This window comes from Chlamydotis macqueenii, chromosome 26 (genome assembly GCF_036417535.1).
Source record: "Chlamydotis macqueenii isolate bChlMac1 chromosome 26, bChlMac1.mat, whole genome shotgun sequence".
In the NCBI taxonomy this organism is placed as follows: Eukaryota; Metazoa; Chordata; class Aves; order Otidiformes; family Otididae; genus Chlamydotis; species Chlamydotis macqueenii.
The window spans coordinates 830,820-843,856 of NC_141581.1; the positions used below are offsets into that span (position 1 = coordinate 830,820).

Here is a 13,037-nt window from a genome sequence, read left to right on the forward strand (position 1 = left end):
ACTCCGGAGAGCCTTGCACTTGCAGGTACACTTTAACACCTGAGCATCGAGACGCAGAGGTCACCACGCGACAGTCAGAAACACGATTCTTTTTTTCCTGTCAATCTTATCTCACAGCGTTGTTTTAGCGCAGCTCTCTTGCACGTAACTGCCTTGGCATGTTCTGCCCTGAAACGTGAGATGTGATTGCTGATACTGCTTGTAAGACCTGCCCTCTCTTGGCGGATATTGATGTGTGCTTCAAAGCCTGTGGGTCTGGCTCCTTCCTGCTGAGCCGTGCTGCCCTTCCGCTGCCCTGCATTCCCCCCAGGCAAAGGAGAAAGCCAGACATGGCTCAGCCAGCCCTTGTGTCGTCTTTGCTTTGACCGCAGGGGGACCAGGTTCCTGATCCATCAGCGTCCCGGAGCTGGGAGGCACGATGCAGGCTCTGGCAGTTGGGTTGATTTGTTTGCTTGTTTGTTTTTTACCACAAGAGTCTCTTCATTGCCCTGTTCGGGTGGTCTGCTGAGCTCACCTTCCAGACTTCCTTTGGCCCCCAAAGTGTACAGCAGCTGCCTGTGACGAAGCCCTTTGTGTGTGGGGAGCAAGGGCTGCTTGGAGCAGGCCATCTTCTGACTCAGAATCCAAGTGTGCGTCTCCAGAGAGGAATAAGTAAATCAGTGAGTGACAGTACAAAAGGCTGTCGTGCTTTGTTTTAGTTTAATCTGTCTAAGTAGGGGTTGAGCTGCGTTGGCAGGGGCCCAGACGCTGTTGATGCGGCTGCCATTTGTGACGGCGCTGCAGGACCAGGTAGGAGAGCGTTGCTGGCACCCTGAGGTCCAGCCTGGAAGATCAGAGCAGGGTCCTGCAGCCCTCCCCGTCCAGACCCCATCCGCTGCCCGTGAACGTGCAGGCAGGCCCTTCCCTGCATCGTTGTGCTGCCAGGCTGGCCTGGGCGGCCTTTTGACGCGATGTGCGACTGTCTGCAGGGGGGCATTTGCAGTGAACAGGTTCAGAAGCCTCCCGGTCCTGCAGCCGTCAGCAACGAGAGAGGTGGGAGAGCGTCAGCTGGCACCGCCGCTGCAGACCCTGTGCTTTGCGTGCAGCCTGTTCCCGCGGGATTTCTCACCACGCGCCTCCCTGGCTGGGTTTGAGCTGTGGCCCGTGGCTCTGGGTTGTGTTTCCAGAGTCACTTTTCCTGTTCACAGCGTTTCAAGCCGATGCAAAGCAGCGCTGCTGCACCACTGCCAGCGAGGCTGCAGAAGGCAGCCTGTGAGCCGGTTCTTCACAGCAGGCTCCCCTCAGCTGCCGGCTGTTGGAAGCTGGCCGGTGCCTGCCCCTGAAGTGGGGAGAGGGGGGTCATTCTGGTTTGTAGCTGCGACTGCTCGTTGCCTGCTCTCCCCTTCCCCTTGCTCCATCAGTTAGATGAAAACCAAGTGACAATTCCGATTCTAAGCTGTTTTTCCGATCTCTGTTTCCATTCCCATCAATTCTAAAGGTTATTTCCCATTCCCTTCCCACCTCCCTCTGGAAACGACGCTGGCCCCGTCCTCCTTGCTGCAGTCCCCAGCTCAGAGCGGTTTGTGAGAGCCGCACATCCGCGGTGGGGGCTGCCGGCGCCTCAGCGCCCTTCTCCCAGCTGCTAAAGCACACAAAGTGGCTCTGACCAAATGCTTGGTCGCTCGGACAGTTGGTTCAGAGGTTGAGAACCATTGCTTGAAAACACTTGGGAAAGGCCGTGTCTCGGCTCTGAGGACACTCTGCGAGCAAGCCCAGTGACAGCGAGCTTGCTGGGGCTTACACAGGCCAAAGCGGGTTTCGGATGGTTTCGCTTAAGAGCTCGTAGAGCACACTCACGCCCCGAAACAAGCACGTGGGAGCGCGTTTAGCCGTAGCTCACAGACGCGGTAGCACTCGTAACAAGCACCGGCTGAGAGAACCGCAGCGCCTGCGCGGTGGCTGAGGCACACGGTGCCAGGTCCCCGCACGCCGCGGTTCAGCTGATCCGCGTGCTGCGTACCCACCGCGTCACGCGTGGAGGGCTCTTGCTGGGGCAAAATGGCTCGTCTGGCTGGAGAGACCACGTGTTTTTGTCGTACTGCTGTTACCACGCTGTAAAACGTTCTGTTCCCTGCCTGTCTGGGCAGAATGGCTGCAGTTCAGTCTCTCCTTTTCCTCGGGAGCTGCTGCAGCCGCTCTGAGCTTTGCCCCAGCGAGATCTCTGCCCATCAGCAGTGATGATGACGAGCGTGCTTTGCCCTGTGATGGTTGCTTGGGCTTTTTTTTCACTTAGAGACCAACTTAAAAAGCGTGGCCGCTTTCCTAAGTGTGCCTGCTCTTGGCAGCAGCTCTGCCCTTAGCTCAGAGCCCGTCCGAGAGAGCTGATGACCTTGCTGGCCCTTTCCATCAATACCCTCTGGTGTGATCTCATCTCCACACCAGGCTGGGACAGAGCTCTTCACTAAGTACTATTGGGAAGTGCCAGCCCCGAGTTTCTGAGAAGAAGGTTCAGGAAAGAGCCTGCTTAGTCGTTTAAAGATGACGCGGTTCCCTCAGCCGCCTTCTCTGAGTGATTCTCCGCTGTGTCATCACGTCCAGGGAGGGGTGGGCAGTGTTTCGAAACCTTCGGGGAAGTGATGCCGGTGTGAGGGTGCTGTTGAGCAGCTGTTCACCAAGTGAACTGGGGTGTCGAAAGAGAAATCAGTGAGCGGAGGAGGATGAAAGGGATGGAGACTGGGATTGGGAGCGATGCAGGAGCACGCTTTATGGCAGCGGTGGTGGTGAACGGGTCTGTCCCAGTGTGAGAGGCAGTCTGGGCATCCCAGCTCTCTTCTGCTGTCACCTGGCCACCGGGAAAGCCCCAGAAGAATTGGGTGACACCCTCCCTGCTGATGTTGGGCCTCACAAGAGAAAGCAGCCAGCTCCTGCTGCTTGCTCTGCTGTGTCCTGCCCTTCCAGCCTGGGGAGGCTTAGAGCTGCTCGTGGTGGCTGCGGCGGTCGCTGATCGGCACAGCTGATCTCCGTGGGAATGGGCCACCAGCCCGGGGAAAACCTGGCTCTGTCTGCGTGCGTTTGAAGGAGGAGAGGGGCCGAGAGCTGGCTGTGGCCTGGAGGAAGGGTTTCGGCGTGCGCTGCGGGGAAGCTGCGTGGTTTTCCTGAAAGGCTTCTGCGGAAGCTGCAGAAAGTTCTTAGAAGTCAGGAAATGCCACAGCCAAAGTTGCCTTTGGTTTTGACTTCAGTCCTCTTGTACGTCTTCATTACAGTGCGGTCTTTGTGCGTAGAGTCAGAGTGGTTTGGGTGGGAAGGGCCCTGTAAAGGCCACCCAGCCCAACCGCCCTGCCAGGAGCAGGGACATCTCCAACCAGATCAGGTTGCTCACAGCCCCGGCCAACCTGGCCTGGAACGTTTCCAGGGATGGGGCATCCACCACCTCTCTGGGCAACCTGGGACAGTGCTCCACCACCCTCAGTGTAGAAAATTTCTTCCTTATGTCCAGTCTAACTCTGCTCTCTCTCAGTGTAAAACCGTCACCCCTTGTCCTATCGCTACAGGCCCAAAAGACAAAATTATTAATTTCCCCGTGGGCTTCTCCGGGGTACTTACTGCTGTCATACCCGAGCACGGCAAAACCAGTCAGTTCATTTTGTAGCCTCCTTTAGGGAGGGAAGACAGCAGCCTTGTTCAGCGGGGATTAAAGAGAATTTTTTAATAGAACTGGGTTTTTATTTTCTTGAAGCAGACATTTGTTTATGCTGCGGTCTGTTCGGTTTAAAAATAGCAATAGTGTTCGCTGCCAGCGTGCCTGATCCCTGAGCCGGGAGCGGGGACTGGTCTGAGCCCGGAGCCAGCCCTGGCTGCCGCGGGCTGCCCCGCGAGCACAGGGAGAACGTCTCCTGCGTTCGGCCCCGCGCGGTTATTTTTTAACTAAGCTGGTTGAAAGCTGACAAACCACAAAAGGTGTTTGTTAACTGTTAGGCTGTGAGGTTGCTGGGCTGAGCGCTTTTCTGGGGGCACGTCCTGAACCCGTGCAGGTGAGGATGGAGAGCTGAGCCGCAGACCCGGAGGCGCAGGACGCTGCGGTGCCGGTGCCAGGAAGGACGGAGTGGCTCTGCTCGGCTCCCTGAGGTGGCCTCCACGCAGGAGGGCTGAGCTGGGGCTCTCCAGGGAGGGGCACGTCCTGGGGAGGGACGGTTTCCAGTACTTGCCTTTCCTGCATCAGCGTTAGCTTGACATGCATCCGTGTGCTTACGGGGAGCGAACTGAATCCGTGCGACTCCAGCCAGCGCGGCTGGCATAGTCGGAAAGTGCCAGACGCATTTCTGTGTTACCCAGAAGGCTTCAGCAGCAGATTTTTAGACAAAATGTTCAAACCCGAGGTTGCAGTGCCTACAGCTTTCCTGGAACAGGTAGTTTCTTCATTGTTCCAGTAAGGCTGGGCACAGAGAACGTGCAGTTACTGCCTAGGGTTCATCTTCAGGAACACCTGTGTCTTTGCTGTCCGGAGCGCTGCAGAGCGAACGGCCCAGGCCTTCAGGAACGCGCCATTGCTGCAGGCCAGGCCGCTCTTTCTCCCAGGCCACAGATGCTCACGCAGTTCTCCAGGGAGGGTTTGGTTTGTCTGCCCTGACTTTTTACACCTTAAACTTGCTTCAGCCAAACCTTGTCCTTAGAGCCCTGCAGCCCGTGGAGAGAAGGGAGTGCCTCTTGTGATCGGCTCGTTTCTGCTTCCTGAGAAACCTCAGGTAGGATGGGTCGGCTTGTCTGGAGGAGCCTGCCCTTTCCTGACTCCAGGAGAACCACGGTGAGGGCTGTCACAGGCAGCTCCTTGTACCAGACAGCGCAGCGGCTGTTCAGTCCCAGCAGAATGTCAGTCTGTGTCGGAGGAAGGACGGGTTTTTGTCCAGGCGTTGTTTAAATCCTAGGAAGGGGAGCCTATGGGTTATGGGACGCTGGGAGCGAGCAGGAGTTTCTGGTGCTGATGCCGAGGCTTTGCTGAAATGGCCAAGATGTTGAAAGCCAATGTATCTGGTGGCAGAAGCTGAAGGGTTGTACATGACGTGTTCGTAGTGCCTCCGTAAGCATTTAAATGCTCTTGCTACATCAAAACTCGCTTGAGACAGCTCACTAATTCCAAAACTTATTTCTCTGGTGAATCAGTCGCCAGCGGAGCCGCCAGCCACACCCATGTTCCTGTGTTTCCATCCTGGCAAGCAGGCCTCGTGATGGAGCCATGGGAAGATTTTGCTGCTGTACCTTCAGCGCCGGCGCTTTCCGGCGACGCATGTGCCGATGCAGAGGGAGCAGCAGCGTTATTACTCCTGCTTGTGTTATTGGGAAAAGACATTTTACTTCTGGACGCAGTGCCCTGTGCGGCAGTTGCTGCCCCCAACCTCCAGTTCAGAGAACTGAGATGTGCCATGAGCTCTCCCACGCCCTTCCTCCACCCTTATCTTCCTCACAGACAGACTTTTTTCTTTGCTTTCCTCAAACTCTTCTGCTGAACTCGCTGCTCCGTTCTTGATCTCATCTGTGCTCCTCTGCCTGCTTCCCCAGCTCGCCTCTACCCTTCTTCAGGGCCAGCCTCGGCTAGACCCCGTACGTGGTGAAAACCAAACCGCTCCTGGCTCCAGCTGAGTCCCGTTCCTCTCAGCTCCTCTTCCTCTCTTTGCTTGCCTGTGCTGTGTGGAGATGCTCCTCTTAGATGCCACCCTGCATCCCCTGGGTGTTTCTCTGTGTGGTCACTGGTGCTGCTCTGCAAACCTGGAACGACCTCTTTGGGGCCTGAGAGTCTGGTGCTAGTGGGCTTTCCCTGGGGTGCAGATTCTCACACGGGTGCATTTTGTGGTGTGGCCTTTCCTGTGGTGACACCGGCCACCGAAGCGCCTGCCGCTGTGTAGAATTGTCCTGGTGACCTGCAGCGCTGCTTGGGTCGGTTCCTCTCCTGCCCACCGTTTCTGGCAGCTCTTGCTCTCCTTGGGTCAGCCCAGCGTCCTCTGCTTCCCGGCGGCTGGAGCGGGGCTGAGTGCGTCGGGAAGGCTCTCACGCCCGCACGAGGAGAAGTTCAGCCGTTGAGGTCTGTGGAGCATCGATGGCGGGTGGTTGTGCCGTGAGGACAAGGAGGAGCAACTTTGCTCCACAGCATTTGGCTGCTCTGCTTGCAGGGGTAGGGGTGTTTCTGGGTCTTGGCTTCCTTAGCTCTGGGTCCTCTGCCAGAGAACGTCCCTCCCCACCTTGGTAAAGGGAACAGGACCATCCTGCCTGCGGAGCTCTGTGGCCTGCAGGGAGGCTTTGGTGGGCGCCCGGAGCAGGGATGTGGCAGTGGTGCTTCTGAAGCTGCGTTTTTGGATTCAGCGCGTTTCTCAGGGCAGGGACGGGGCTGACGCTGCTGCTGGCAATCGAGGTCGTGTTTTTCTTTCTGGCTGACATAGCCAGCAGCAGCGAAAGGAAAATCAACAGGCGCCTGAGGAGCCACAGGCTGACTATTTGGTGGACAGAAAGGACACAGGATGTTTCATAACGCCGCTGGCTTTACGCAGCTGAGTGCTCCTGTTACTGCGGCTTGCACCATCCCGTAGCTGTAAAGCACAGGAAGGACCGTGTGGCAGGGTCAGCTGGTGGGACTGGCAGGTCACGCTGGTCCTGCACTGCGCTCGTCAGCTGCGAGGCTGAGGGAGACCTGCTCTTGGCTTCAGAGGAGCTGATGGTGTCCTGGTGCCGCCTTCTGCGTGCCCTCCTCCTGCCCTCCGTCACCCGCGGCTCACCCTCGTGTCACGGGCACCGCAGCACCCAAAAACCAGACGCCCATCATCCCAGCCCTGCCGTGGGTCCAGGAGACGGGCTCCCTTGCACAGCCCTGCCGATCCCTGCAGGAGGAATGGCTGGGATCGCCTTGGGATCGTGCTGGAGGACGAAGCAGCGTGGCTATACTCAGGATAACTTCTTGCCGCGCGAGCAGGGAGGTTGTTTCCAGTGGGGCAGTCGGGACCCCGCTCATCGCCGAAGCGGCCCACGAGCAGCCGGCTCTGCCTCTCCCTTTGGTCTCGCGCGTGATGGCAGTTTGGAGACAACTGGCTTTAGACTTGGCCTGGAAGGAGACCAAGTTGTGCTTTTGTTGCTTTCCCATGTTTACTTGATAGTTTTCCCCACAAAAACTGTTTAAACTGCCTGACCGCTGTTGGGGTTGTTTGCCGGGTTTATTTTGGGTCCGGTATGCGCTGATGTGCTGCGGTGCCAGGAGCCCCGCGCCGTCAGGGTGCCGGATTGTGTTCTTTCTTTACTGTGTCTGTGCGAGTTGGCAAAGGAAATCAACTGCTTCCAAAGGAAATTAATTTGTTTCCTGCCCGTACATGTTTGGCTCCCGTCTCGGGGAGGAAGAGTTTCAGAGGTCACGAGGAATGTACGCAGGAGAAGGTGCTATAAAATACCCATCTGCCTTCAGTCCCTAGGATTCCTATTGCACCAGAGTGAAAAGCGACCCCGGATCTCCTCTCAGCGGGGACGGGTGCTGTGGGCCTGCTGCTGGAGGGATGCTGGTCCGGTCAGGGTGAGGCAGCGTCCACCCGATCGCCGCGTAGCTGGGGCAGCCCTGCGTGGCTGGAGCGACGAAGCCGGGCAGGCGAGCGGTGGGGCTGCCAACGCGCGCTGGCTGTGGAGCAGCTTCGCTGCGTAGCTGAGCTGCCGTCTGCCCTCGCTCCCCCGTGGGGCTGCTCGGGGCTCGTGTGTGGTCCTTATCGTCCCCACACAGCTCGTCACCACTAGTCTCCTCTGCAGAGCCGCGCAGCGGGTGACTTGCAAGTCTGCCTCGCTTCTCCTGGTTCCTCCCGTCCAAACCACAGCTGTGACTGCTCTGAACTTTCCTGCTGGGGTCTGACCATCAAGTCGTGCTCAGAATGGCTTTAAAAATGCTTCCAGCTCGTCCTCTGTTAGTCCAGGAGCATTACTCGGTCCCCAGATCTGGCTGCGCTCCTCAGCTCCCAGCTCGCTCCCTAGCTCCCCTTGTTCTCGCTGGGTTTGGGTCTCTCAGATACTTCAGGCCACATTTCTCAAATATCTCGCTTATCGGTCCTCCCAGCTGAAATTCCTGGCCAGGCTCTTATCAGCGGCCGCAATGTCCTCTCCTCCGCTCTGGGCTGGCTGTCCCTCACAGGTGCCCGCAGAGCACGCCACCACCACGGCTCCGACCGCTGCGTCGCTGCTCCTGGCCCAGGTTCACCATCTCCCTCTTCCCTTTCTCATATCAATAAAAGCCTGCACTTCTCGTCCTGTCCTTCCCCTCTGCCGTGTCTCGCTGTCCATCCCTCACTTTCGACTCTCTCTGCAGTTCAATCCGCACACACTTGCGTTCCCCCCTTCCCTGCTCCTGGTCTTTCTGGCCACGCTGTGTCCTCAGGTTCCTTGTGCTCTGCTTTCACCGCTGTGTCTCATTAATTTCTGGCATACCTGCCACCACCCTTTCCGTATCGCTGTTTAAGCCGTGGTTTCCCCTGCAGGGAAGGAGCTTTGTGTGCGTAGTTCTCAGATGAGTCCCTTTTTGTGCCGCCTGTCCAAAAGCGGGCACCCCTACCCCACATCTGCCAGTAGGACATGCCTGCCTTGGGGATATTCCCTTCCCTGCTCTGACTCTGCCTTTTCCATCATGTTCTCAAATTTTAGGGTTTTTTTGAGGAAAGAAAAAAAGAATCCTAAATGAGAGCTGTCATCCTGGTGCAGGAGCCAGGGCGGGATCCAGCAGCGCAGCGTGCAGAACTCCCAGTAAAAACGCGCTGTAACAGCCCTGGGTGTTGGTAGGAGCCACAGCCACTTGCTATTCTAAAAAAGGAAAGGAAAGGCTGAAAATAGCACAATCCCAGGAAAACTGGAACAATTGCTGTTGTCACAGTGTCTAACGCGAACCCACACTAGAAGCACACCGGGACTGCTGAAAGCGGTGGGTGTTTGGAGGTCGCTGAGGGAAACCTGCGGCAGAGCTGCGTTTGTTTTGCTGCCTGCTCCTTTCCGAGAGCCGCAGGAGCCTCCTGGTGCCGCAGAGCAAAGCGCAGCATCCCCGCTGCGATGGGTCCCGGGCTGCCTGGGAGGCAGGACAGCGAGCCTGAGCGCAGGGAGGAGTGCACCGGAACCGGCCCTATCCTGGTCCCGGTGGGTCTCTCCTGCCTGTAACGTGGTGGCCAGTGGACAGCCACTGGCAGTGGAAAGGTCTCCGGATTCTGCAGTCGTGCCGGTGGTGCTTTCAGTAGCTGTCTCATCGTGCCTCGTCCCTTCCTGGGCACGTGTGATCCCCTGAGATCTGGGAGAAGGCAACGGGGACCTTCCCCAGGCAGCTGAGCTCTGAGTCCCCCCAGCCAGCTGAGCTCCGCGTCCCCCTCGCTTGCGGGCTGTGCTGCTTTGACTTTAGGAACAGTCACAGGCTTTCTCTGTCAGAAAGATGCAGATTTGGGCACAGACTGTTCTGTGAAAGAAAATGGGTTTGTGTCACCTTCCTCAGTTGGGGCCAGCCCCACACCGCGGCCCCTTGGCTGCTGCCCTGCTCTGTCAGCTCAGGCGCAGAGCTTTCTGCTGGTTACTGTCTTTTTCCTTTTCTATTTTTTTTCTCTAGTCTTGTCACTTAGTTGCTGAAGTGATATGCTTTTTTCCCCTCTGCTGTCATCTCCGTGAAAATACGGGGTGCGTGGGTGTTTGCGCTCCCCACCGACAGTCCTGGGCGGGCGCTGGGCACCCAGTGAGCAGCGCTGCCGTGGCACTCGGGTCCTGAGCCAGTGCCGTCACCTCAAGAGCGCTCATCCTGCGGAGCTGCCTTGCACAGTCCCTCCGGTGGCCCTGGGCAGTTCAGGTGTGATTTAAATCAGGAGCGAAACTCCAGAATGCCGTGATTCTCCAAAAGGAAGCAGGGGGCTGGATTTGGGACAGCAGCCCCTATGGCGTGACGTAGGAGCGCATCTTGGCCTGGGCACAGACCCCGAAGCCCTGGTTTCCCGAGGTGCTTACAGCAGTTGTGGAGTCCTGGATGTCTTTCTGTTGAAGCTCAGTCCAGATCTTTACAAAGCCAGGCTTTCCTGAACCGCCCTCCCTGCGTCTGGCAGCTGCTGCCACGCCTCCCCCCGGCAGCTCGTGTGTTCACTGCTGCCTCCCCCTGCACGTATTCCGCGGTTGTCTCTTCCCTTGTTCGTTGTTAAAAATACACCTGGCGCTCTCTCGCTGCACTTTCCTGAAGGTTTCTGTGAGTTACGCGTACACACCAGGCACACACAGCACGCAGAGTGCGTGTGAGGGCGTCCCCGCATGGCGGCCCTGTTTTGCCAGCACGCTGCGTGCCCCATGTGCCGCTGACTGACGCCCTTCTCCCTTCCTCCCCGCAGTGGCTGAAGGATCCCGGTCCCCGCAACGAGAAGAGGACCCTGTTCTGCGACATGGTGTGTTTCCTGTTCATCACCCCCCTGGCAGCGATCTCTGGCTGGCTGTGCCTGCGCGGGGCCCAGGACCACCTGCAGTTCAACAGCCGGCTGGAGGCCATCGGGCTCATAGCGCTGACCATCGCGCTTTTCACCATCTACGTCCTGTGGACGCTGGTAAGTGCCTGCTGCCGGGGCCTTGCGGAGATCTGTTCCAGCGGAGATCGGAGCGCTGCCTCGCGCTGCGCCAGTGCCGCCAGCTCTTTCTGACCCCCCTGCTGAGAAAACCTCGGGCTCTTTCTCTTTAATCCTCTTCAGATGGGAGCTGCTGAAGTTGTTGCTGAGAATGAGAAACCGCTTCCTGATCCTCTGCTTTCCAGGCTGGCAGGGGAGCCGTGCTCCCCGCGCGTTGCGTGCCCGAGCGTGGCCGAGGCGCGGTGGGAAGGTCTGGGAGCTGGGGGCAGGCGGCAGTCCGGCTGTTGTGCCTGTTCCTGTTTTCCAGAGGAAACGCAAGCTTGGTGCTCAGGTGGTTGAGGGGAAAAATGAAATCTGGAAAATGTTTGACCCCAGTTCCTTACCCTACCATCGTGTCCCTCCCGCCCAGCGCCGGCTGGCCGTGCCCAGAGGAGGCGCACGCTGGCTGTGGGGGTCTCTGTGGCCCACAACTAAACAGATTTCTACGAGATATTTTAAAGATGCTGGTCGTGCAGGAGGGTGTGTGGCAGGGAACGCTCTGGGCCTGGGGAGACCCCTGACTCCTCTCTCACACTGGGGTTTTGGACTCGAGCTGAGGCTGGGTGCCCATCCTGCCCTGCCCCACTGCCGCTGCTCTACAGCTGTGCTGCTGGGGCTGGGGGCACTGGGGATCACTGGGAACCTGCACTGGGCTCTGTCTGGGTGTCAAACTGGTCTGTGATGGGAAAGCCCTTCCTGCAGATGCCTTGTGTTGCATCTTTTTGGACGTACTGAATTAGGCAGCCAGGGGCTTGCAGCCTGGAGTGGGTCAGGAAGAGCAGGGAAGCAGATGTGGATGTGCCGTGTAGCGCATCGGTGAGCGCTCCCAGCCGAGCGCCCAGAGCAGCTGGGCCGGGGAGGGGCTCCCGCCCTGCCGCTCCCCGCTCTGGGGGGCCTCCTGGCCCGGGGACTTCCCTCTCCTTCCCCGTCAGTTCTGTCGCATGGTGCGTTTCTGGGTCCAGACCTTCGTTCCAGCTCTCCCGTTCAGAGCCCTGTACCCCATCAGCGCCCGTCGCCAGCTGCTCGCTGGGAAGGGACGAAGCGTGGTTGCTGGAGAAGAAGTAGGGGGACCCCAAAGAGCTGACGGTTCTGCAGGCGGTGGGAACGCCGCAGCTCATTTCCCCGCCGTCTCACGCTCTGATCGCTCAGAGAACCGGCCCTCACCGGGGTTGGCGCATTCCCTGCTGCTCTCCCGGTCAGACTGCGGTGCGGGGAGGGGTGGTGCTGCGGCCTTCGCCCCGGGGGGTGCCCGCTGCGGGAGCGCGTGGCTGGCGCTGCCGGCAGAACGTGCAGCAGTGGCAGCGCTGCTGGGGAACGCCTCCGCTGCCGCACGCACCGCTCCGACCTGGGGCTGCTTGAGGGTCGCTGTTGTAGAAAGGCAGGCTGAAACTGGAAATGGTGAGGGGAAGTGCTTCCGACTGCTCTGGAGGAGCTGGAAGTCTGGAGGAAACAGAGAAATGTTCAGGTGTTGGGGTTTTTTTTGTGAAATGATGAGTCCTGACTAAAATGGCTGCAGTTCTGCTGTGCTTCACATTCCTTGATCAGAGAAGGAATTTACTCACATTTACTGCGTTCAGCCGTGGGCCGTGTGGCGCAGACGGGCGGTGAGGGCTGTGATCAGCGTGAGGGTTGCGCGAGGCTGCGGCCGAGGCTGCAGCTCCTTCCTGCGGAGCAGGAGCTCTCGCTGAGGTGTCACCGTTGGCCCCCCACTCACACGCCGTCTCTGAACACCGCGCGGTGCGTTTGCTTCTCCTTTGTGAGCAAACAACCTTATTTCCACAGCTGTCCCTCCGCAGCTGGACAAGGGGAGCGCACAGATCGGTAGCCAGTTACCTCCGTGCTGTGGCACAGCTCTGGTTCTCGTAGCAGATGTCTGAGACCTGTCCCAAAGTAAGAGGAATACTGAATTTTTCTTGTCAGAAAGAAAAATTGCCAGCTAAACGTTTCATGTGCTTGTACAAAGTAAGAAAGCTTGCTTTTGAGGAGTGACCAACTGGATTCAGTATTTAATTTTCTTGCTCATAGTTTCTAGGGAGATAGATCGGAGGGAAATACATGCTGGCTTTATTCCTTCCTCAAGAAAGTCTAGAAGAGTTTAATGTCAAAGCTAAGGAACCAGCGGGAGCTGTGAGAAGTTTGTAGTGGCGTTCCTGATGGCGTAAGGACACGGTGAGGCGCTGGGACTGCGGGAAGCACGGCTCGAAGCTCCCCTCGCAGGGCTGCCCGGACACTGCAGGGCCAGCTCACGCCCCGGGCCAGCCTGGCTCGGGTCCCCTCCGGCCTTGGCATCGCTCCTGCTCCCTGGGGTGGACGCGTCCAGGCCGCAGCCTTGTCATCGGAGTCCAACCGGTGTCTTGTTGTGGCAGGCCAAGGAGAGCAGGCTCTTGCAGCGGGCAGAGAAGATCCACTGAGGTCTGCGGGATGGGGGGAGGCTGGCTG

At 58.3% G+C, this 13,037-nt stretch overlaps 1 protein-coding gene across 6 annotated transcripts in view; it reads left to right on the plus strand.

Annotated features, from left to right (window-relative positions):
* MARCHF2 (membrane associated ring-CH-type finger 2) overlaps window positions 1-13,037 on the plus strand; it is a 33,301-nt gene that overhangs the window by 16,950 nt on the left and 3,314 nt on the right. For all 6 annotated transcript variants that reach the window (XM_086767347.1, XM_086767346.1, XM_086767344.1 and 3 more), the window contains one exon: window positions 10,332-10,541. In XM_086767347.1, coding sequence (XP_086623473.1) covers window positions 10,332-10,541 — 210 coding nt within the window. The remainder of the gene's footprint in view (window positions 1-10,331; window positions 10,542-13,037) is intronic.